The sequence below is a fragment of the Xiphophorus couchianus genome, chromosome 5 (genome assembly GCF_001444195.1).
Source record: "Xiphophorus couchianus chromosome 5, X_couchianus-1.0, whole genome shotgun sequence".
Taxonomy (NCBI): domain Eukaryota; kingdom Metazoa; phylum Chordata; class Actinopteri; order Cyprinodontiformes; family Poeciliidae; genus Xiphophorus; species Xiphophorus couchianus.
Window position 1 is genome coordinate 16,259,754 of NC_040232.1, and position 25,549 is coordinate 16,285,302.

Below are 25,549 nucleotides of genomic sequence, written 5' to 3' on the forward strand. Positions count from 1 at the left end.
TTCATTTTAAAGTTCCAAACTAATCCCATGTGTAACAGTTACTGAGTTAAATCAGTTATATACAGCCCATAGCAGCAAGTAGTTCTAAAGGCCAGTTCAGTCCTGATCTGTTTCAACTGAGTGTTCCACTATAGATAGAACTACAGTGATGCTTATTTGTAGTCCTAATCAGCAGCCAATAGCCTCTTGAGTTCCGTCGCTATGGTAAATAATTTTCTCAGCAAAGTGTGAACTGTTAGTGAGAGAGGCTTGGGGAAACAATTCTCTGTTTGAGCCAGCCAGTTTTACCCAAAAAAAGCATTGGAAACAACTCCTTTCCATTCGGGAACCGTAATACATATTCGAAAACCGTTTGAAGCGTATGAGAGGGCTATGTGTCTTCTGCAATAGTCCCGAGATTCATATCTCTACCTCACTCAGAGCATTTACAGCGATGAGAGAAAGAAATGGTTTGCCCAGATCTGAAATGTTTGAGAAATATATGGGAGAGAGCCTGAGACAGCCTCAGAAAATCCTGTCGCATGACTTTGCTCTGAAGCACCGTGACAGAAAACTGTATGGTCTAGATAAATTTCGAAAACATTTTACCGGAGCAGACATGCGTATCAATGTCAGGACCGATTTTGATACCAATCGTGCGATATTTGTGGGCGTGATGGCGATTTCAAAATTATTTTGGGGTGAAAAATTCTCTTCATTTCTCACTCTAGCCGAGATCTAAAGGCCCTGACTCTCACTCTAATTTTAGGAAAAATGAAAAACTTTGGGTCGCTTAGAGACAAATTGTGGACAAACTGTAATTGGTATCGACGAGCCGTCTTCACTTTCGAAGAGATCACAGACGTATCTACAAAATGAAATTTGAATGGCATTTCTACGTGAATTCGTGACGACACAGAAAATCCTCAAAAATAGGGTATTTGAAGGATTTTTCCCATTGACTTATAATGGGGTTTTTTTCGTCGTTTTTTGCGAATTATGTCGCCATGTTAACCCCGAATCCCACCAAAAGTAATAGCTCCAATGGCGTGAATTTTCTGCACGTTTTGATACCTCATTTGTAGGTGTGCACGCAGCGGTATGAGCCGCATTAACGGTTACGGATGAAAAATAAAGAATTGGGAGAATAGCAATAGGTTCCTGCCATTGCTTTGCATGGCAGGCCCCAACTCTAGTCCTCCTCTACCCTCATTTAAGACAGCTCCAGTTATTTTAATCTTCTCCAGAATTCTTCTGACAATAGATATGAGGAGAGGAGCTTTTTTCCTTGATGCCATTTTCTCTCTTATGAAGATCTCGATGTGAATTCCTATGTATGTGGATGATACTGTAACATGTAATTAACATCTCCCAGGGATAAAATATAACATTTAAGACTGTTGAAAAACAAAACCTTTATCTATAAAGTGTAAATTATGAAAGACAAAACACTTCAACAATAATCTGAACTACAGAGAGATCACAACGGACAAAATGCCACTGGAATTTTCCAAGAAGAAGAACACGCAGATTGGCAGATTCTTGCCATTTCATGAGAAATTCCCTAGAAAATAGACTTGCCTCAAACATACATATGATCATTGAAACACACCTTTACTGACAATTCTTGAGAAACATGCAAGTGAAGCAGCTTTTGCTGAGCATCATCTGGTTTCAGCTCGCATGTTGCCTGTAAGTGTTTAGGGATCCTAAAACAGCAATGCAAGAGGCAGAGTTGTCATGAATCATGCCAGCCACTGCAGATATGTTTGGTTGCTCCCAGTTATTTGGTTTCACTCATATTCACAGGCTGATGGAGCTCCTGCAAAGGTTAGCACCTTGTTATGGCTTAATGGGACATTGGATATCTTTATTGTTCTGTGAATTATCCATTTTAAGAACAATGCACAGACGGTGAACATTTTGCAGAATTTTTTGGGTGCAATACACATCTGATATTTTGGATGCATTTTATGTATTCTTTACTTCATTTTGTGTGGCAAGTCAGTAAAGCAGAAACAATAAGAAACAAAGACAGAAAGGTGTCGTTGTTTAAATTTTGCTTCTAACTTAAATGATTTTTGATAAAATATTATTGAATTGTATGCAGTGGTACTTAATGCTAAGTCATACGTTTTAACAATCCTGGTAAAAAAAACCCCTCAAAATACTGAGTCATGGAGAATAGGTGACTTCAAGATGACACTCTTCCCTAACTTAACCTTCCCTAACCTAACTCCAGTAACTTCTCTAGCTTTGGAAATGTCTTTAACACCCTTACCATCTGCATTGTATGTGTGGTGAAAAATAAACTCATTCAAACTTGCTTGTCTCTGTTCCAGTCGGTTTAACATTCTCATTTTTGCTCTGGCCATATATACAGGTGTGTGTAGAGAAGCTACTTGTCATATGATGGCATAAAAATATCAGCGCACCTCTTCTTACTTGAATAGGAATAGGTTTTCTTATCTTTCCTATTTTGAAGAGTGTTTATGATAGATGACTACGTGTCATCTCATACTCATAATCTAGGGAAAATTTCATTATGGATTACTAACTAAAATTAATAAAGTACAAAAATCCCATGTCTGCATTTAACAAAAAAATGTAATATCTACAATACAATAAATACTATATTTTCAAAAGATAAAACCACAACAACAGAGATTGTTTTTTTTGTTGTTGTATTTGTTTTTTCTAAGACAAGTTGCTTCTTCTCATTTCTCTATTAAAAGCTTCCCTCTAGTGGTGTGCTCATGTACCTGCACTCATAGCTCCACTGCAGCACTTGACTTTTTCTGTCTTTTGAAACAATGCAAGGACCAAAACTGACATAATTAAAAATAAAATTCCTTTTATTTGTACGGTATTGTTGTATAACATCATACGATGTTTCTCTACTTAAAATGGATAAGTATAGTTTTAGATTCAGTTTTAATGTTAAACTACATTCAGAATGGAGAGATTTTCATGATTTGATCTAAAACTCTATGGGTTCCTCTTTGCAGCTCACATTTACATGCAAGATGATTTTTAAAAATCATCTTTTCAAACTTTACAAAATGACACGTCAAAAGTTTGTTTGGATTGAAATTTTATCTTCATTGCCAGCTAAGAAATTTGTGGAGTAAAAGTAAAATTCTAGAAACCAGAAAGAAAAATTATAAACATGATACTACTGATGCATGGTTAAAATAAAATCTGACTCATAAATACTAAATAAGATACAGGTCTTAAATAAATACATGAATCAAATTAGGTTTAACTACTGGAATACTCAAATATATAATATATTATAATACATGGTACTGAAACCCTGCAAATATTCTTAACTTTTTTTTTTTTTTTTTTAGAAATACGCTCTTGCAGCTTAAATTATATATATATATATATTTTTTTTTTTTCTTTTTTTTTTTTTTTCTTTTAATAAATTGTCTTATAAGCAGTTTCCCCTGAAACCAAATAGAATTACTCATGCATTGATTGTTATTTTTTGCCAAAGCTCAGCAGCCTTCCTGTTCGCAGCTGCGGCCGTAACAGTCTGTGTCAGGGCTTTTCTCTGTGCTGCTGCTGCATACTGATGTCGCGCATCAGCGGCTAAACCTGATCACCGTCTCTTCAGTCTTTTATTCCCAGCTTGAAGGAGCAAAATGGCACATGCTGCGCGTTGGTCAGCGGTTGTTTTTGTGTTGTTGTGTTTTTTAGGAGCAGCGAAATCCAGAAGGAACGTTAAATGTCCTTCAGGATGCACCTGCTCCAAGGAGACTCTCATTTGCGTCGGGGCTTCCCAGATCCCCCGGACCATCCCGACGGAGATCAACTCACTGTAAGTAAACAACCGGGGAAAATAGTTTCAGTCAAAACGAAATAGCCCGTGAAGGTAATAAGATAAATTGTGCTTAATGTGGGGAATAAATATGTCTTGGCTCTGGTTTAGTTTGTGTTTGGTGTTAAGATGTCCTCTCTGTGCTTCTTCATAGAAGCGTAGTTAATGGATCCGTTGCGGAAATCACAGAGGGGATGTTTGCTCTCATGCCTTCTCTTCAGTTGCTGTAAGTGCCATGAAACGCAGATGATTAGTGATTATGTTTAACTTAGTAGCTTTCCTGGGTTTAGTTGTCCTACTAATGACTGAGGTATGCACAAAGAATATAAACTTTCAAAGACAGGAGGTTTCTGCTTTATTTGTGCATCTTTTGCAGGCTTCTCAACTCTAATTCTTTGACCGCAATCAAAGACGATGCCTTCTCTGGTCTGTCTCATCTAGAGTATTTGTGAGTATTTCAGACATTTATTTCACTGTATGTTTTCATAATTTTCCATCTTTCACTTAGTTTATCAGTAACATTGGAATTCAATATTTTTCTAAATCTGATACTATAAAACACGTCAATTTATTTTCTTAGCAGTTAACAAATTAGACTAAAGAAATTAGTTTAAAATGGCTAAAACAAATGGTATATGGTTTTTAACATAATATTGTGTGCATTACTAATCATTCCTGTTTACTCCCTTTCCCTATGAATAAAATCAAGTGCCTTTAAAAGTCACCTAAGTAATAAGCAGTCAAGCCATGTGTGGTAATCTCAGAATGAATATGCTTGTTTTCTTCAGCGATTTGCTAGAGAACATTAGCAAAGAAGAATAAGCGTTGGGTTACAAAACAATACCCCAAGCTTTAATTATGTCATTTGGAAATTAAAAGAGTATGTTTTGCTTTGTACAGAAAGTTTGGGCTCCCCACTGTTGAGAATACTTACTGGAGGTGTGGACTCTGTTGAGGTTTTAAATGTTATCTGATTGCTAACGTTTGTCCGTGACATATAATGCGCCAGTTTGAGGCTATGAATCTTACCGGAAATTGCCGGCTCTATATACAAACATCCTTTACTACAAAGAGAGAAATGCCAATCCAAACAAATCGGCTGTTAATGTTAATTCACAAATCTTTAGAGATCGCTGAAATCTGTAGAAATATTCAAAAGCTATTTTTCAAACAAGCAACATTTTATTTCTAGACAAGCAAAGGTGGTAGAGACATACCCCTAAAGACTCACACCTGTTGTTGCAGTGAAACTGTGTTATACCAAGCATTGATTTACAGGGGCTGAATAATAAGGAATGTCAGAATTTTAATAAAGTATTTGTATTTTTTTCACTTCTCAGCTATTCACTATTTTGTGTTGGTTGAGCATAAAAATTCAAGTAAAATGCATAGAAGATTGTTGTATGACAAAAATAGCTAAAAAGGTATGCACTATGTGCTTTAATTACTAAATCATATCCCATGAATTACCATTTATGTCTCACCTGGTCTTTTGTGACTAAATCACAGATTCATTGAACGAAACAAGATCGACACAATCACCAAAAATGCCTTCAGAGGTCTGCGAACCCTGACCCATCTGTAAGTCCTACGCATCTGTCTCTGAAAATCACAGAAAATACTGAACAGGCACAAAAAGGCATTTATTGTCCATCTGTGTGTTTGGTGCAGCTCCCTGGCAAATAACAAGATACGGTTTCTGCCAAGAGATCTGTTCTTCGACTTGGATTCGTTGCTAGAGCTGTGAGTAAGCAGTTGTGGTATCAGCAGTGTGTGTATATATAGGTGAGAGAGTCAGAGACAGAAAGCAGTCATCTACTTTTTCCATAATGTGTTTCAAAGTGAAGCTGATCGTGCTGTTCTGCTTTAAGTCCCTCAAGACTGAAGTAGCACAAAGTCTTGAGTCATCCCTTATTTTTTAATATCCAAGAAGCACGATTTTATTTTTTTGCAAACTTTTGTAGTCGTGTTTTTTGGATGGGATTTCTGAGGATCTTTGAAAGTCTTTCCTTTCATTTATTTGAATTATTCTAAAATAGTGATTCCATAGAAACTGAATGATGAGTAATATATCTGTCAAGTCCACTGTTCAGTCTTGGCTAATGTTTTTTTTTCTGTCCTATGGCACAATAACATTGTGATACTAATTATCTGCTGATGGTAATTTATTTTTTTATTGTTTTGTTATTGGACCTGTAATATTGCCAACATGTCTGAGTCATTGAGGTGCAAAGATTGTAGAACACACATGTATGCATCTATTACTCAAACATGTATTCTGTCTGTAAGGCTCTGAGCATCAGGGTCATATCTGCCATACATCCTCACTGTTCCCTGTTTCCAACAGGGATCTGCGAGGCAACTCCTTCCAGTGCACTTGTGAGAACAAATGGCTGATGATGTGGCTGAAAAACACAAACGCCTCCGTATCAGATGTCTTTTGCACAGGCCCCAGTGACATGAAGGGCAAGCGGCTCAATGACCTCCCTATTCCACCGGGCGAATGCATTTCTACAGGTAAAATAGTGACACTTTTCAGAGAAAGACAGCAGCAAAAGGGTAGCGGTCAGCAAAGAAATCAATAAAAAAAAATCAAGTAAGTGGTTTAATTATTCAACAGGACATGACAGGATATGGATGAACACATAAAAGCAGGAAACTCAAGGTCAGCGCACATTTCCTTCAAACAGCCTCTGACAAAATAAGATTTAAGGCGGATACCATGATGTTGAGCTGCCCAGTGTGTGCCACAGCAAAACATTTCCAAATCCTGACACTTTCACCTTCATGCTTCAAAGATAATACATGAGTCTTTTCCCTGGAATGTTTTTGTTTTATGCTCCCAGCTATGGCGTTCAAATGATTCACTGATATGTCCTTAAAACATTATTTTCCGGAAGCCAGACTCGTACTAGCATTTTGTATTTAACATTTTACAGAAAATTCTTCTGTTTATGCTGTTCAGTTTGTTTGCTTGAAATTTTATTATTCTTAAAAATCCAAAAGCGCATATGTTTAGAGTTACACTCAAACATACACACAGCCTGTGGGTGACTTCATTTTTTCAAGACTGTAAATCATAAGGAATTTTGAATATTTATGGCACATTTTGAAAACTCATATTTCTTTTCTGTACACCTTATGGGGGAAGTACATTTAGTTTTTGTCATTTTAAACATACTGTTTTACTTTGCAATGACCAAGCAACATTTTTATAGACAGTTTTAAGGCAAAGTTATTAAACAATATATGTCTTGAGGTACGATAACCAAAGATGGTGGCGCTATTACCAGTTATTTTAAACATAGTACCGTACTTTGCCATATTGTTACAGTTATGTGTAGTTGTAGTGTTAATCCAAAAAGAGAATTTTTTAATTACAGAAGGTATACACTGAACATGGTATGCAGCCACAAAAACACAACTGATCCAGATAATTGCTAAAAGAGTTTTTATAAATAATGAATGATGCACTTTATTGTACCCCTCCCATAAAGTATGTGCGGGAAATTCTTTGCTAGAGAATATCCTGAAATAACTTATACTATCTATAGGATTAAATCTAAAGCCATAAGAACAATTAAAAGCACGTTTCTGTCTTTTTACTATGCTATTGTAAGCATTTATACTATCAGTGTGTCAGAAATACATCTATGGCTCTTAGTGGTGAATTTGATAACTGTAGTCCTCCAAAGATGCAGATTGCCACTACTCGAATTGCTGTTTAAACAGTTCTTTGATTCAGAAACTCTTGTTTTTGTCTCTCTTTTTTTTTTGCCAGATTTTGTGCGTCATCAGTCTATTCCTATTCAGTCCATGTCGGCAGACATTTTTTCATTTAAAGAGGACATCTTTGTGGCCTTGGCTGTCCCTAACTCCAACAGCTGTGTGATCATGGAGTGGGATCATATCGAAATGAATTTCAGAAAATTTGACAACATTACAGGTATGCTATGGGTTATGGCACCAGAAAACTACAGTGGTTTGATGCCATTTTGTACGCGAATATTACCATTGTCCTGTGTAATCAAAAGCTTGACCCTTTGAGTTAAATGAGATCTCCGGGTCAGTTTCATCAAGGCTGCTCAATTCAGTTCTAAAAAGTTTGTCCACACCAAATGACAAGCGTTCCCAACAACAGAGGACCGTTCTAAAGAATGCACCATCAAGGTCATTGAGAGCTTTGGACATTATATATGTCACACTATATAATTGTTCATTTGCTGAAATGATATCTGGGAGTTTGCACAAACTTACATTTGCCTTAAGCTTGTGCATGGCTAAACAACATGTTACACTTGGAGTGGTATTTAAAACTGACAACCTTTTTTCTCTTTACAGGTAAATCTGTTGTTGGATGTAAGTCCTTTCTGATAGAAAACCACGTCCTGATTATAATCACTCAGCTCTTTGGAGGCTCCCACATTTACAAGTTTGATGAGCAGCAAAACAAGTTTACCAAGTTCCAAACCATTGAGGTCTTCAACATCTCAAAGCCGAATGACATGGAGGTCTTTCAGATGGATGGGAACTGGTATTTTCTGATTGTAGACAGTTCCAAGGCTGGCATGTCTACACTCTACAAGTGGACTGACCTACCAGACCGCAACGAGACCGGTTTCTATTCCTACCAGTTCCTTCATGAATGGTTTCGTGATACAGACGCTGAGATTGTTGAGGTGGATGGGAAGTTCTATCTAGTTTTAGCAAGCCGCTCCCAGTCACCTGTCATCTACCTGTGGAACAAAAGCACCCTTAAGTTCATCCTTCACAGTGACATCCCAAATGTTGACGATGTAGTGGCAGTCAAAGCATTTCGAGTGGAGGGGGAACTGTACTTGGCCCTGGCTTGCTACATCGGTGACTCCAAAGTCATTAAGTGGGTCAATAAGCAGTTTACTGAGGTGCAGGCACTTCCCTCTAGAGGAGCAATGATCCTCCAACCTTTTACCTTTGCAGACAGACATTATTTAGCTCTCGGCAGTGATTACTCTTTCACGCAGATACACCTGTGGGACACTGAGACAAAAACATTTCATAAGTTTAAGGATATTTACGTGCAGTCACCCCGTTCGTTCACTGTTGTGACCACTGATCGCAGGAGTTTCATCTTCTCCTCCAGCCTGAAGGGAAAATCCATGGTGTTTGAACATGTGTTTGTAGACCTGAGTTTGTAAAAGACCAAGGAAGAGCCTCTTAAACTGAAATGGTGTGAACACTTACAAAAGAGTTTTACATGCTGTATAACCTTACTTATGCAATCAGATTTATGGGTTTGTTCACCATGAAAACTGTCAGGATGGTTCTGCAAATCAGACAAAACTCAAGAAATTTTGGCATAATGGACTACTAAAACTTAAAAAGCAACAGCAATCTTGGAAATTAAGTTGCATGATCTGTGTCGGCTTTTATAATAATCCTAGCAAACAAAATAGAGCTGAGCCAGAGAGTGTCAGTTCTGGCAAATAGCCTTTTGAAACAATGACTTGGCCAATCCATTCAGGATTATGTAGACAACATATTATTTGTGTAGCCCGTGATTCGTTATGGGATCAAAATTAAGTAAATCCATCAGTCAAAATGCACAAATAACAAGACATTCGAGCTGATTGTAGTCCATTACTCATCAGGAAAGAGAGTTCAGATACTGTTTATGTTCAGGTAACTTCAGATTTTCCTCTAACTCCACTGATATGACAGAATGTTTTCTTGATCAATAATAAACTGAATGCAGTAGATAACTCGCACGAGCTTAAGTTTATAATCATAACAAGCTTTTGCAACCCAGTGCCTGATTGACAGCAAGAAATATATATGTTTTGTTGTTATCTATGCAAAGAATATACATAAAAATGAAGCGTTGAGGGCTGCTGTAATTTCAGAAATTGTGAAGAGGAAATTTTCATTATTCCACTAATGTGTGACCGATTTCTTTGCTGAATGGAGAATTATTTCTATAATTTTCACCTGCTGCACAGATCTGACCACACAAATCATGCTATGGTGTAGGACTGACTTTCTGACAGATGAAAGCTATATAATGTTAACCCCTATAAGCAATATGTTTTTATATTATTGTCCAGATCTTTGTCTATGTAACAAAAAAATCAATATTTTCCTTCCCACAGCAACTTTATCTGAATATGTGGTTATGTTTATATGTTTTCCTTTTTACTAACCCTAAAGCAGTCAATAGAAACTTTAACATACCTACAACTAGGTTAATGTAAAAACGAATTGAGGAACTGCATTAAAGATTGTTTGACCAAACTAGATGGAATAAAATGTGTTTTATTGTGTCTTCTATTTATATCCACAAATGTACTAAGTACTCAGGACAGAGAGACGGTGTATTTACAAGCCAGTTTAACTCTATCACAGTTTTAGAATAATTTAGAGAAACATTGAAAATTTACACAAATATATAAAACTACATCCCTCATATAGTTTTTATCGTTAAAACAATATTAGAGATGAACTGGCTTTTAAGAAAAAAGGAAAATGTACATTTTGTTGCTAAATTGTTGCTTTGAAGTAATTATTTAATTGTGTCATCAATTTATTGAAACAATTCACTCTCCATAAATTCTGGATCTTTTGATCAAATTTTAAATAATATATGTTTATTCATAATTTGTTTATTAAAAATGTACAATAAAGCTTTTTGAAATACACTTTTCTTTATTTTGTCAACAAAAGAAAAAAAATTATATGACTAGAACTTTTTAAGTATTTTGCATGTATTAAAAGTCATTTTGTAATCTAGAAGATGAAAATTACTTTATACTTTTTGTGCTTAAGTAAATTTCAAAAATTGTACATTTTTACTTTTACTTTAGTCAAACAGTTTAACCTACGGAAGCCCGTTTCCGCAACTCTGTAAAAAAAAAAAAAAAATCACATTACAATCACATTTTTTTTAATTTTTTTTTTACCAGAGTGGCAGAAACTGGCTTCCATATTAGCCTGTAACTTTGCTTTCAGTAGAATATTTTTTCATACTTGAGTAGAGAATTTGAGTACGTTTGACATCTCTGTTAATGTTTTACGCCCCATTGTCAAAACATTATGCCTAAATATTATTTGAAAAGTAACGCAACAGTTCGACTCAGCCAGAGTCAGCTATAATGGCGCAGCTTAATTTAACAGCGCTCGTGAATGCACCATGACGCAAAAGTAACGTTGAGGTCTTAGCGGAAGTGATGCAGTTCACGTCCTCCATCAGCTAATCCAATTTGATAATGCGAGATGTCTGAACTGTGCCGAACTGACGCAGTGATACGAAGCTGAAACGCAGGCGGATTTTTGGTCAACTGCATCGAAAGGTGAGATGGATCCGTCCAGGAGGAGTGAAAGCGACTGGCAGGGGCTGCTTAATGAGGTGAGGCTGAGGAAAGAGCATGGAAATGTCCACTAATGCATCCCATTAGGATGGAATAAATGTCCAGCAACACACAGTAAGGTCACGTTATTTAAACTAAAACTAACAGCATTCATGTCACGGGCAGCTATAAAGTCTAATTCAGTTTAACATGATGTGTAAAAATCTCTGTCGCTGCAGTCTCTGCAAAGCTATTTTAGTTTGAGGAAATGCATGTTTATTTCTTCGTGGCTTCATTGACGAGTACAGTGGCAGCACACGAGTACAAGTATTTCCAGCTTGACTTTTCAATATTTTGTCACGTTACAAACTTATTGGGAAACATAAGGTAACACTACTTGTTTAGTGGAAGAGGAATGATTCATTGTGTTCATTTTTTTTTTTTTTTGAAGAAGTAGTGCTGAAGTGTATTCAGTGCCTTTGAGTCAATGTTTTGCAGAACCACTTTGTGCTGCAATTTACAGCTGTAAATCTTTGAAGGTATGTCTTTACCAGCTAGAAAATTACATTGTTCTCTATCATTCTTTTTAGTCAGATAAGCAATTTCAAATTACTCCACACACAGTGCCCTGGATTTGTTACAGCTCCTTCAATCTCACCATCATCTTTGAACAGTTTTGCTGTCTGTGCTTAATAAAAGCAACCCCACAGTCTGATGCTGCCACTAACATGTTTCACTGGAGATGGTGTGTTCAGGGGGATTTGCAGTGTTAGCTTTCTTGATGTTTAATGCATCAAGGTCATGACTTGGTAGGTTTGGAGTTGTGCTATATTCTTTCCATTTTTTCATTATTGAACAGTGCATTGCAAGATTTATTTTTTGATTGCGATGTTGTTTTATAACCTAACTTCTCTAAAACTTTCTCTTTGATCTGCCTGTGTTCTTTAGGGTCTAATAAATGTTTACTTCATGGATTCAGAGATTGTAACTTTCAGGATGCTTAGTTACTGAAAACTAATGTCACGCTGCGTCTTCTTTCTGTGCAGTTCCTGGTTTGTAAGCGTAAGCTGGACAGTAAAAAGGAAGCTCTTCTGATACTGTCTAAGGAGTTGGATACCTGTCAGCAGGAGAGGGATCAGTACAAACTGATGGCCAACCAGCTCCGGGAGCGACACCAAGGGCTCAAAAAGCAGTACAGAGAACTCATTGTAAGCTGAAGTTTAAAAGATTTATTATATGAGAGGACGACAGAGGAAAGAATCAGTGTTTACATTCTATTCTTTACTTTTACAACTAACAGGATGGGGATCTCTCTCTGCCACCGGACAAAAGGAACCAAGTGAGTAATTTCATCCTGATTATATTGTTTGCACGGTGCTCAGACCTTGCTTTAAGTTTCCGGTGACACCACAGACATTCAGCAGAATAATCTGCACACGCAGCATGTGGTGTCTTCACTGACATAGTGGCTGTTTAAGGACCAGATGAGACAGTTTTGATGACAGAGTAGACGGTGACTCAGGCCCTCTCTGAGGGAGCAGCTGTGCTTTCTTATATATAATAATAATACAGAAATCCCAGGTCTTGTTTACATGTTATCATTTGTGCTTTTCGTCACTCAGGTGAATTTAGCTCAGCTGCTGAGGGACTCCAGAGAACGAAGCAGTCAGCTTTCTGAGGAGATTAAAGAGCTCAAACAGCGACTGCTGGAAGCTCAGGGTGACAACAAGGTACGACTTTCATCGCATCAATATGCAGCTGTTACCAAAATGTGAGGGATTAACTGAGAGTTGATTGGAGAAAAACAATGACTCTAACCACAACATAAAATTTTTAGAGCTCTTTTGCTGTCTTCCTGCAGCTTCTGCGGATGACCATCACCAAGCAGAGGCTGGGGGATGAGGAGGTCGGAGCTCGACATTTTCCAGCACATGAGAGAGAAGATCTTGTGAAACAGCTGGAGCAAGCGAGGGAACAGGTGCCTGCTTGGTTTAGACTCCTAGCAGGACATTCTCCAACAGCTTTGCCATAATTTAATCAGCCCGCACCTTTTTATAGTTTGTGCTGTTTTAGCAAATTTAAAGGCTGCAAGGCTGTACCATGTTAATGACTGAATGTTGGCAGTGTCCTTACCATGACAGAATTGAATGTATGTTTTCTGCTTCGCTTGTAAGCGAAAGTAGAACATTCTGTCTAGTTTTAGGAAACTGTTCTGCTATAATCTGTTTTTGAGCTCCCACGAACTGTATCTGCTTAAAATTAAAGTCAGGTGATTTTACTTTATTTATGGTTGTACTTTTACTTTTTATTTTATTAACTAAATATTTATTAAGTCTTTTTTTTTTTTTTACGTTATTGTTTATTATTACAGCATATTTTATCATTGAATCTTATTCATGCAGAACGAGGTGCTGGTGCACAGCGTAAAGTCGCTGACGGACGAGCTCCAGGATGTGCGAGCCGAGCGGGACGTGTTCCAGCAGAAAGCTCACCGGCTCAACGTTGAAATGAACCACATCATGGGGAACGATGAGAGCCGATTCCTGGATATAGACGCCCTGTGCATGGAGAACAGGTGGGGCGATTTTTAAAAACCATTTTAATGGACTTCATGCATAACTCCTTATTATCAGTACTTTATTGGTTCTGTTAGAAATATGCTGTCTTTTTTTTTCTTGGTTAACTCAATATTACTGAGGCTTTCCTTATGGAAGATTTTTACGTTTTTACAGGTACTTGCATGAGCGACTCAGTCAACTTCAAGAAGAGGTAAACCTGCTTAAAGGAAACTTGGCGAAATACAAGGTAGCTACAATTACTTTATTTTTTCTTTTCTATTATTGCTCTTCTTTTACATTCTGTTAAAACACAACTTTTTTTACATTTAATTTATTCAGTCCAAACTTTATTCTTGATGATGAATTTCAGAGTGCTCTGGAGAGCAGGAAGAACTCTAAAATGAGCGGCAAACCCAACAGCAGCGCTCTGACTGGCGTTCTTTCTACTAAACAAGGTCAGAAATCCCACATAAACAGATTTGTTTCTAAATCTTGATTAGCCTTGTCTCATGATGAATGGCCTTCGCTGTGAACTGTAACCGGTGGGGTGGGGATTGCAGTGAAGGAGCTCTTGCTATCTGAGGAAAACGGCTGCAGTTTGCCAGTGACTCCTCAGTCTATCTCAGACCTCAAGTCTCTGGCAACGGCTCTGCTGGAAACCATCCACGAGAAGAACATGGTCATCCAGCACCAACGCCAAATCAACAAGTACTGAAATCGTTGCTCTTTTTCACGTCCCATTGTTTATTCTTTAAATTTGTGAATCTGAGATTAGCACAAATGTTTGTTTGTTTTTTTGTATGTGATCTTGATGATTGTGTTTTGGGGTTTTTTCATCCATTGTGATTAGGATTCTTGGAAACCGAGTGGCAGAGCTGGAGAAAAAACTCAAAACTCTTGAGATTTCTGGATTGTGGAGTCTTCCAGGTGGATACACAAATCTTGGTTTAGATTACTCAGACATTTATGTCACTAACCAGTAAAGTGAACAATAATTTCCTCTCCTCGTGCTCTTTTTCTCTTTGCTGCCTGGAGGCCTGACTTATAATGTATCTCTTGGAGTATTTGGAAGTATGCTCTTCTAATAGCAACACATTTTATTTCACCCAAGTTTAAATTGAATGTTTCTTGCATTACTTCTTATGTCTGCAAGCATTTACTCAGGGTGTAGCAGTACATGTGTATTTGTAAAACAGCAGTGGTACAAATTTCGTTTTGTTCATTAAATCAAATTAGGAATTGTAAACAAGCTCGTTCCAAGCAGGAATATGTTTTCATTTATTTATGTTTAGTACAACAACAGGAAATAGTAAATGAATCTTCTTTCCGGGATTATGAACATGAAGACAACAATAACAAAACGTAATCTTACCTTGTCGACTTTAACTCAGTGTGGTAGGCTAAACGAAGAGTCGATTTACATATTTATGTCACACTTAATTGACTGTGATTTGCACATTTTTTTTAACTTGTGTTGAATCTACTTGACTGTTGTTGTTGTGTTCTATTTCAGCTTATTATTACATTTCTTTCTTTCTTGTTTTTCCAGAACTTTTGTTCAAGTGAGGTTGTTTTATGGGCTCCAAAGATACACTAAACATATTTACATGAAAATTTGCTGAGAAATTTAAAGATGCAACACTAAATGGCCTATTTACACAGTTGATCAACAACAGCAAAAAAAAAAAACAAAACAGTTGATATGGGGGTTAGTTACCAGATCAACTTTAAACTTTCTAAAGTTCTGTGCTTTCCGCACCAAAGCATAGTAAACATAGCTGTTGATGTTGGCAGGAGCATAAAGACTTTTAAATTATCAGCATTTTGTGTTTCTGGTGATGTACAGCAGAAAATGAGCAGTGGACGTATGGAAAGCCAGAAGGGTCACAACCTTTGTTTTTTAAGACCTGGAGCAAATCTAATAAATGCCGTTAAATGCACTAAAAGTCGAGGTTTTCCCCTTGGTGATTAAATATTTCTAAGCCATTTTTTATGCATTTATTTTTATTTGGCAAAAGAAATAAGCCATCTTACTTGAAGTAACACTTATTATATAGTTATAGGTCTTAATCCAACTTTTTAGCAAAGTCGGTTACCTTTTAGTCTGCTCTCATAATAAGTGGATTAAATCAAATGTTCAACATTATTGTTTTTGCTGTTAAATCAAACCTACATTGAACTGTGATTTACAACCAAGTTACTTGATACATGTACTGTTACAGCCCTATTATTGACTCTTGCTTCTCTAATTTAACATGTTTTAATTTGTTTGCTAGTAGGGGAGCACCGAATTATCGGCCAGCCAATTTATTGGTGCCAATTTCCTTAATTTTGGGAGATCGGTGATCGGACGATTTTTACATGTGAAGCCGATCTTATCCACCGACGCTATCAACCTCCGCAAAGGTCTAAAAATCAACCACTGTGCTTTTCTTTTCTCCCATGAGAGAGGTTTGACTGACAAACCGGCCGACCAGGTCATGTTTGCAAGTTTACAGTTGACAATAGTCACCCCATTATTGCCAATTCAGCAACTTTCTTGATATATTGAGCAACATTTCCTACAAAAATATGGTATCAGCCAAAATCGGAATCGGTAAGTTAGGCTTTTTAAAAGATCGGTAATTGGCGATCGGCCAGAAAACTGCATTCGGTGCACCCCTATTTGCTAGACATTGTTTTCATGATACAGCCTTTGCAGCTATTTTAGAATTACACCAAAACTGCAGCTACTAATATAGACTTACGAATAATGCTACGTAAACTCAAATATTATAAAAAACTAACGTTACATAATATTTTGTGGTAATAGGAGGAAAAGATGCCATCATCTTGAACACACATTTACCTGAACAAGTCGAATCACTTGATCCTCCCCAACAGGAAGGTAAATATTTAATTGATGCACTTATCAGCTTTAATTGCCTGTAATGAAACTGTACCACAGAAATATTACCATTTTTTTGTTTGTTTGGTTGTTTCTGAAGGTGTCAGTGTTTCTGCAAGCGTCCCAAACCAAATCTGTGCAACTCCAGCTGGGTCAGATTCTCAAGAAGTTGCACAAACATCTACCAGCCTGGAAACATCTCATCTCAACCTTTCAGAGCAGCTGCCAGAGGAAGAACCAGCAAGCCCTGAAGCAGAAGCAGCAAACAACGAAGACTGTCGTAAACACGACAGATCACAGACGACAACTTGCACTGCTCCATTATTGAGTGACTGTGGTCCTGAAGCGGCCTGTCTGTGTGAACCCCACCCACCATCGAGTCTCAGTCAACGGTCAGAGAGATCTGAACCAATCACAGGAGGAGACGATGAGTCAGAAGAATGTAACAGGGGGGTTGAAATGGTCCAAATAGAGTCTGACGTGAACAATGAAATCAATAACATTGATAGGCAGCAGAGGGACATCCAGTCAGATCAGGAGGCACATGTGTGTGACAGTGATGGTGCACACAGTCTTCCGGGAGATGCTCTCTTGTCTCGTAGCATTTAAGAAAAGATCCTGTGGATCAAAATCAGGTTTCTTAACTTGGTCAGCTGTTCTTACTTTGGTGAGATCTCTGGTGTGTCACTTATCCCCACCTTTTGCACATCCTAATCGCAGGACTGCCGTGCCATACGTCTGTGTGTGATTACTTAGCATCCTGTTTTAAACTGCTGCTATAACAGCGCCTACTGCTGGCTGTAGGGATTTTATTCCCATCTATGAAAAACACATTACATAAACATGGAAAAACTATTTATAGTAAGACAAAGCACAGAGTGGATTGTGCTCAAAGTTTTAAGCTACAAAACAGTTGCTCTGAAACTAGTTCACAGTGAAGGAAAGTGCATGTGGTAATATAAAACCCACTGTTTTTAATCATGTAGATAATTTTGTTAGGAGCACATATCCTATAGATGCTGTTGTCTCTGAAACTATTGAAATAGAAACAGTGCTGACCAACTTTGTTAGCACCCTTTTTAAATTCACCTTTTATTGCTGTAATATAATCTCTAAAATACATTTGTGTAGGAAAATTAAAGCAATTTTAAGATTTTTTTTAAACTGAATCACTGGTAGCCTAATGTTAGCATTCATGTTGTCAATACATTGCACAACTGCCTTTTTCTAAAATGGCACACAGTCTTATACATCTTTTAGCAAGGTTGGAGTACAGTGAGACGGTTGTTTGACAATTTGTCTTTGCACAATTTTTTCAGATTTTCCACCCCTTATTTAGCTCACCCAGCTGGTTTTCGATATGTTTGTGGACTGCCATGTCCATAGCAGAAGACAGATTTTGTCTGGCTTTGCAGTTCTGTGTTGATTTGAGCATGCTTCAGATCATCTTTCTAGCAAAGAATTGTGTTGAATGTTATTCCAATGGGTTCTTATTGTTATGTACTCGTAGCAAAGTTTCCACGGCTTTAAAAAAAGAACCAGGTCCACAGCATCACAGATCCATCACTGTGTGAGGTGAGTTTCCACCTCTTCATTCTTTCAAACTAAACCCACCTGGATTGTTTTCTACCTAAAAGCTCAAGCTTATTCTCAAGCTCTTGCATGTAATTGTAATGGAGACTTGGTAACACTCAAATGCCATTTTATTTTTTTTCTCCCCACCATTGACTTGTTAAATACAAGTATGTTAATTAGTGAATTAATGCACTTTTTAATTTACACTTATCAGTGTGGCTTTTTAATTCATTACCATGGGTCCCAATAAATTTACATCTTAATGTAAGCATTACTTGACCCTGTGCTGTTACATCATTTTGCTCATTTTACAGAAGCACCTTATTGCACAATAAAAACATCATAACTAATGCCTTCCATCATAATTTATCATAAAGAAAAGATTTGATTTATTCGTTAATTTGTGAGAATGGCATTTAACATGAAAAGCACAATGTGCATACATATGTGATAAGCTGCTGTGGAGGACAGACTAAATACTGTTTAATGAATCTTTGGATTGTTTTCTTAAACATCTGATAAATGTCTGTAAATCTGTTTAAAACAAAAAAAAATGCATACACACAAGGCCCAGATGACATTTTGTAACAGACTCAATACTCAGTTTTTATATTGATTGGAATGTCTTTTTAATATGTTACAAAATATGATAGTTGCTATCCAATACATATTATCCAGATAATTAGAGTAAATTTCAGAGGAGTAGTAAAGTGATTAAAGTTCAAGTTAAGGTCAGCAAAGGTTCACATATAAATTGTACTATTTATGGCATATTTGGCTTAAAATTGAATTCTTAGTAAACCATGAATTTATCTTCCGTGAGCGGATACTCCCAACTACTTAAAAGTTGGATAAATTCTGTGTTAAACAACACTCCTGTATTGTGAGCCTAGTTCCTCCTGACCTGCCTTGCAAAACGCTCATGTTGCATATTCCAGGGGCTGGAGGAGGACATCCCGATAACGCAGCAGGCAAGCCTGCGGCCTGCGTTCCCATGGAGCAGGCTCCCAATGTCTCCGCCGAGCCCCAAGTCGTCTCTCTTCTCATGGATCACCACCGCTCTTCCGAGCGCAGACAGGTTTCCAAACAGGGTGGCCTCTGATTCAATCAGCACTTTGATTTGTCCTTCCTGTGAGATGAAGTTACCAAAGTCTCCTGGGTGTTTAGGATGGTTCACATCAAACGGGTTGTAGTGACCACCGGTTGAGTCGCATCCCCGGCTCAGGTCTCCGTACTGATGGATGTGCACGGCTCTGGGTTCTGGAGCATCCTCTGTTGGGAAGCCATTGAGCCGAAGGAGGACTTGAAGCTTTCCCTCAGACTGCTCTTGTTTAAACAGCACCTGCCCGTATACCTTGGGAAGCCCCTCAGGAAGTGAAGTGCTGGGTCTCACTTTGCAGGCTGCATACAGAGTGCCATTGTACTGAGAGACCTCTGGAGGAAGGAGAGTATCGGTGTTTGCTGAGATGCATTGACAACTGGCCAGCAGTACCAGCAGAGCAGTTTGGAGTCCACTCAATGACCTGGATCATAACAGGATTAGAAGACCAACTCAAAAGAATGGATTACAAAAACCATGGAATAAACAAACAGCAACTTGAACAACAGCTCTTTTTAGAAAATAGCTTCTCCTTGCATAGCGCTGAACAATTCATTCACACACACATCCACATGTTGATAGTGGCAAGCCACTGTTGCTCTGGGGCGGTTTGACTTGCACTGGGGCCACTGGGCCCTCTGATCACCATATAAGTTGTGTTTAACAGTTTAAACAGTCTTGTGAGAAGAGACTTGCATCACTAACACTGACGAGGGTTTAGTTTAGTCATGTTACACAAAACAAGATGTTTTCAAAAATAAAAGCATATGCAAATGTTTGCTAGCAGGTATTTTAGGTCTTTTTAGAAACCTAAAAAAAAGCTTGTATTTTAATCTGTTAAATTGTAAAAGCACATGGCTTGTAGAGAAGGGGTAACAAAGTCCAGTCCATGGTATCGTATTAATGATTACATTATTTAAGTTGTGTTGAAGAAGAGACACAAATCACAAAGAAGTAAGCAAAAAAACAACAACATATTTTCGAATATAGTTATTAAAAATTTGTTTTATTTACATGCCCAAACTTGGAACCTGTAAGTCAACAAAGATGTCTTTTTTACTTAAACTTGGAAATTACAAGTAAAAACTTCCACAAGAAGATTGAGTTGTTTTACAAAAAAAGAAAAAAGAGAGCTCGTCTTGAAGCCAGCGATTCAAACCTTTCCCTGCTTAAACAAATGTGATTATAATTGATGGCCGATTAAGCTCTTACTGAAGTGCGGTTATCTGAATCTGGTGTGTGAAAACATGCTGTGTGATGTTTGTCTCAAAAATGTTGTTTACAGCTCTTCATTTTCATGCTGCTGGCCAACAACTTTTTAACATTTTGGAAACTAGTTACGTAAGCTCCCAATGTTGGCATGGTTACACATTTTCGATTATTTAAAAGACTAAAAGAAATGGGTTTCTAAACAGGCAAATCTGAAGTAGTTATGCAGTAAGCAAAAAGATGCACTTGTAGGATCGCACACTTACCTGTAAATGCGCATGGTCAGCAATGAAAACAAGACTTCAAGCTTCAATGTCTCTTTACGCTGTTGAACGGCAATATAGTGGTTCTCCGAAAAAGACACGATGCCACCGTTTCCTAACAGTCCGTGCGCGTCAGTGGGCGTTTACATGCCGAGGGTGGAGCGCCTTTCCCCCATTCTCTTTCTTATTGGTTAGGGGCATGAGCGTTTTTGTCTGTCACGCATGTTTTCTTAGAGGAAAAATATATATAATTACAGATGTCTTCAATCTCTGCCGACTCAAAACACGATTTATTTAATTACCATAGATTATTGCTTTTGCGCAAGCAACTTGGTGTGTGTCAACAAAAATTGCTTCAAAACAAGAAAGTGTAAAAAAAATAAATAAATAAATAAAAAATTGGAAGGAACCAATAATGTCTGCAAGCAATTGCAAGCTGTTAGAGCGCTGTTAACCCATACAGTATGTACTGGATTACAATACAAGATTTTTATGTGCGTAGTGTTTTAGTAAGAAAGCATGTTTTTATCGCAGGACGTATTGATGCTATTTAAGAGCCCATGACAATAGTCAGGTGACGCTTTTCCAAAAATGATTATGAGTTAGTATGATCATCGTTTTGACAGTTTGCCTATCTGTTAAGGAGTTTCAAACTTTTAAAATTCCATCATTCTGTTGCTGGAAAAACCATTTATTTTTGGTCAACATTCAAGACTGCTTTCAATCTTCCCAGGACTGAACATCTGGAGTTCACTGTTTAGAGAAGATGCAAGAGCTCCATCTCAGACTGTACAGCAGAGGCCTTCAAATCCAGGCCTCCACAGGGTCAGTGTCTTACAACTCTTAGACGTCTCTCCAGAACCAGAATCAAACATGGAGAAACAGCATTTCTGTTTTTCTGCTCCTCTAATCTAGAGCAAACTTCCTGAAAATTGCAAAACAGCCGAGATACCATTTGTGTCTCTAAACTTGCTTTCAAAATTGACTTAGCAGATTACACCTTGTTGGGAATTATTTTTAAATCTTAGGTTAATGCAAACAGCAATGCTCATTAGAATTACATTTAAGGCATGAAGCAAAAGCATAAAATACACAAAGTTAATAGTTGAGAATTTTTATTTTTAAGTGAAAAATGCTCCTTGGTTCATCTCAGTCAGAACCATCAACGGTAGATGGTCACAACGATGCGTATCTTGAACAGCTGGGAAAGTCTTTCCTGCACCAAGTTTGTGAATCTTTTGAAGCAGCTATGAATGGACCTAACATTTGTCGGATGAGCATCGGGTTGTGAGGACAGCCTTTCAGTAACTGTCTCTGCCCAACCCTCTGCAGAGGAGCTGGTAGGTTCTTTAAGACTCTCGGTGGCCGACTCCGACGAACATTTCTGCTTCATCTCCCTCCACTGACGCAGGCAAGACTTCAGGTAGGCCTCTAAACAACACCTGTGTACTCTCTTTTCGAAACTAGAAATGGGATGATTAAAAATGAGTCACAGACATGAAAATGTGAATGAATACCAAAGTTTGAGAAAACTGGGTGAAAAAGTCATAGAACATACCTATTAGAGAAATGCTTAAAGCTCAGTTCTGATAAAGCTCTTCTGGGTTGGTTGGGTGGAATAATTTGACGAAGTGTCTCCAGGGGATTAAGGAACAAATCTGAGTAACTTGATGCCTCGGTGATGGACCTCATGGTCTTGAAAGAAATGTGTTCATGACCTGAAAAATTAGGAGAAAAAAAACTTTGTCAGTTCTGCTCTGATGTTCACGGCTTTATGATTTATTCTGTAATATTCCTAATGTTTGTATTAGGAGGTGATCCTCCTTTCAAAGTAGATTCCAGACTCACCTTCCTGATCCTCATCTTGCTTGTTCTGTAATCGCTGATCAGTTCCTGCACTTTTAGCAGAGATCCTAGAAGATGGTGGCATACTTTCTGTACCAGTGTCTCCAGAAATGTAGCGTTTCTCTGCACCAACAGCTGGATCAGCATTGCTTTGCTGTTTGTTTTCTTTGAAGGATGGATCCATGTCAAAGAAGAAAACATTTTTCTTAAATCTGTAAAACTGATTGTAGCTGCCAGAAGTATCAGCATTTCCTTTTACAGTTTCCACAGATCCCATGTGATGTTCCAAGGGACCTGGTGAATTGTTCTCCATGACGGTTTTCCCTGCTTGGTGGCAGTTCATTGTTTGGAATGAGCCTGTGAATGAAGACAGGATAAATGGATAAAACTTATTTCTGTTTTCACAGCCAACCCAACAATGTTTGACAAGACGTCGGTTTGACACATCAAAATAACAGCTAGATTCAGCTTGACTTACTCTTTTTTGCTTTTTCTTTCATATTTTTAAAGGTTTCACCTGGTTTCATCTCACATAAATCTTTTCCACTGGGCTCAATGGCAGTTTTTATGCTGTTTTTTGCTTTTTTTTCTGTATTGAAACAATTCTTCTCAACATCAGAAAAACTAGGTAGCATATTTGGGGAGGAAGCTGACACAACGTTATAGTCAAACTTTTGATTTTGGTCCAAAATATTGGACCACATTGAGCTGTGTTCAAGAGATGTGTGAACAGATTTTGTGTTAGTTTGTTCTGCCTCAACATCCAGCTCTTGCTCTGCCTCCTGACTGTCCTTTTCTGCTGATTTAATGTGCTTTCTACTTTTTGGTTTATGAAATATCCTTCTACTAGATTTTCCTTTCTTCTCAGCAGATTTGGGCTCAGATTCATGTGGAGGTTCGCTCACTGTCTGTTGGTGTTGGTGAACAACTCGCTGGCTTTTAAAAATCCTTTTAAATGCTGCTCCTTCTTTTGGCTGGTAATGGGAAGCCTTTGTTCTTGCAAAGTCTCCAGCTCCATCTTGATGATCTTTAGTCTTTGAGCTAGAGGTTGATGGCAACAGCTCATCCAAGTCAGCAGCAAACTGTTTAGGTTGTCCCAAACCTAATATGGACATGTGCGCAGGGTCAGAAACTGCAGTTGTGTGAGGAGACAGAAAGGAAACAGCTTTGCTGCTTCTCTTAGTGGGAGGTCCCACTCTTTTGCTCTGTGGAAAGAAAGAAAAATACTTCAGTGTAATTAAGTATGTAAAAATACTTCCTAGAGTAATTCAGATTATAGCAAAAATGTTTTATCTATCTTGGCACACATCTGCAAACATGAAATAAAACATTTGGGATTTTAAGACACTTTAGGTGTCTTCTGTTCTCCACAAATCAGAAAACTGCAAAATAGATGAAACACTAACTTAATTTAATTCAAGGCTAAAAACCGCCTGTTTAGAGTTGCCTTTGAACCATAATGGCAACATACTTGATATGTATTGATCATTTTGATCATGTCACTCAACAAAATGTAATGTTTGTTTCGCATTTCCCAACTGGTGACTACATGATGTTTTTATTCTTATAACATAAAATGTTGTAAGAATAAATATAAGAAGAAAATATAGACATAAAATGTTTGGATAAAACATTTATCCAAATATACAGTTCGAATGACTGCATATTTTTGTTTGTTTATATGTATGTTTGCTTTTTCGTTGGTTTGTTTGTTTGTTTGTTTGTTTGCTTGTTTGTTTGTTTGTTTCAACCTGATTTCAATTTACATCTTTTGGGTGACCTCACAAGCTTAATGTTAACAGTTAATTTGGGTGAAAACAAATTCCTGTGTTTATTTTAGCTAAAGTGTGCCACACAACTGAGCCATAAAATAAATCCAGATTTTTGTATATTTTGTTCAGCAAATTATAGATGATTTTAAGGTCAAAGTGATGGTGACTTTACTAAGTTTTAAATTAGACATATGCTTTTTTTCCATCAGCAATCATTTTGGATAAATGCCTTTTACATTTATCTAAAATGTACAAAATACTGAGAAATTATGCTGAGAGGCAGAAAATAAAAACATGACCTATAAAAACCAGCAATATACAAGTACAACTGATCATTCAGTCATCCATTGATATATATATATATGTTTTACCTTTCTGAAGGGAAACATCACAAGATTCTTGTTCTTGCTCTGTTTGTAAGACAGTTGTGATCAGTTTCAAACTTCTTCAAACTCTGTTGGATGTGGATTTTCCGCTCTCCTGAGTGAAAATGAGGACAGAAGAATTCTGCATCACTGAAAAATTCTCTCCTTACTCTTGAAATTATAATGTCACAGATGAGTGATGTCACGACTGATTATGACATCTAGAAGAACTAGATTAAATCTAGAACTAGATTGATTCACTGAATGCTTTGCAAGCATTCATATATATATATATATATATATATATATATATATATATATATATATATATATATATATATATATATATATATATATACAGTATATATAATGTTCATGCATGTCCATATATATATATATATATATATATATGGACATTTTTTACCCTGAATTTCTGTTTCACTGTTATTTAGTTTGTATCAGTTCTGTTTTAAAGTACTACCTAAAGTACTAGCTGTCAGGAAAAAATGAAGAAAATTTAGAAAAATAATTGAAAAATAAAATATTTGTAATCTTAATTGTGTATATATAACAGATAAAATCTCATCGGCATTTAATTAATAAGTTCTCCGGCTTCAATGTGCAAAAATTAGTGAGATTTCAAAATCTGTAAGGTAATGTTATAAAAGCCATTGCATTATCTGACATAATTTTATCTTTCTGAATCTTTCTGAAATTGTTTTATTTAAAATGTGGCCATTTAAAAGCAAACTGTACTCTACTATTGGTGACTTCAGAAATGGAGACATGTGAGATAAATCATGCAGAAGGATCCAAACCAGCAGGTGGCGGTGTTACAATCTGTAAAAC

General features: G+C 37.2%; 4 protein-coding genes across 6 annotated transcripts; 2 read left to right on the forward strand and 2 right to left on the reverse strand.

Annotated features, from left to right (window-relative positions):
- The first annotated feature begins 3,406 nt into the window (after positions 1–3,406).
- LOC114145654 (leucine-rich repeat LGI family member 2-like) lies at positions 3,407–10,078 on the forward strand. Its single transcript, XM_028019313.1, has 8 exons — positions 3,407–3,805; positions 3,960–4,031; positions 4,182–4,253; positions 5,315–5,386; positions 5,477–5,548; positions 6,153–6,322; positions 7,587–7,751; positions 8,147–10,078. Exons 1-8 carry the CDS (start codon positions 3,630–3,632, stop codon positions 8,980–8,982), a joined length of 1,635 nt encoding a protein of 544 aa, XP_027875114.1. The 5' UTR covers positions 3,407–3,629; the 3' UTR covers positions 8,983–10,078.
- A 913-nt stretch (positions 10,079–10,991) lies between these two features.
- Positions 10,992–18,497, forward strand: LOC114145167 (coiled-coil domain-containing protein 149-like). 3 transcript variants are annotated; one of them, XM_028018610.1, is made up of 13 exons: positions 10,992–11,186; positions 12,174–12,335; positions 12,428–12,466; positions 12,750–12,857; positions 12,989–13,105; positions 13,530–13,702; positions 13,860–13,932; positions 14,056–14,140; positions 14,246–14,393; positions 14,536–14,612; positions 14,721–14,756; positions 16,498–16,572; positions 16,673–18,497. In XM_028018610.1, exons 1-13 carry the CDS (start codon positions 11,136–11,138, stop codon positions 17,179–17,181), a joined length of 1,653 nt encoding a protein of 550 aa, XP_027874411.1. In that variant the 5' UTR covers positions 10,992–11,135; the 3' UTR covers positions 17,182–18,497. The 3 variants fall into 3 exon arrangements, with proteins under 3 accessions (XP_027874411.1, XP_027874412.1, XP_027874413.1); XM_028018612.1 differs by having other exon boundaries at positions 11,175–11,262; XM_028018611.1 differs by lacking the exon at positions 14,721–14,756.
- Positions 18,498–18,751: 254 nt separating this feature from the next.
- LOC114145168 (extracellular superoxide dismutase [Cu-Zn]) lies at positions 18,752–20,877 on the reverse strand. The gene is made up of 2 exons (XM_028018613.1): positions 20,722–20,877; positions 18,752–19,670 (listed from the first exon to the last, which is right to left on the reverse strand). Exons 1-2 carry the CDS (start codon positions 20,733–20,735, stop codon positions 19,037–19,039), a joined length of 648 nt encoding a protein of 215 aa, XP_027874414.1. The 5' UTR covers positions 20,736–20,877; the 3' UTR covers positions 18,752–19,036.
- Positions 20,878–21,816: 939 nt separating this feature from the next.
- LOC114144751 (uncharacterized) lies at positions 21,817–25,541 on the reverse strand. The gene is made up of 6 exons (XM_028017863.1): positions 25,462–25,541; positions 24,707–24,815; positions 23,042–23,768; positions 22,567–22,920; positions 22,277–22,436; positions 21,817–22,181 (listed from the first exon to the last, which is right to left on the reverse strand). The coding sequence occupies exons 2-6, from the start codon at positions 24,722–24,724 to the stop codon at positions 21,881–21,883; spliced, it is 1,560 nt and encodes a 519-aa protein (XP_027873664.1). The 5' UTR covers positions 24,725–24,815; positions 25,462–25,541; the 3' UTR covers positions 21,817–21,880.
- Positions 25,542–25,549: the final 8 nt, after the last annotated feature.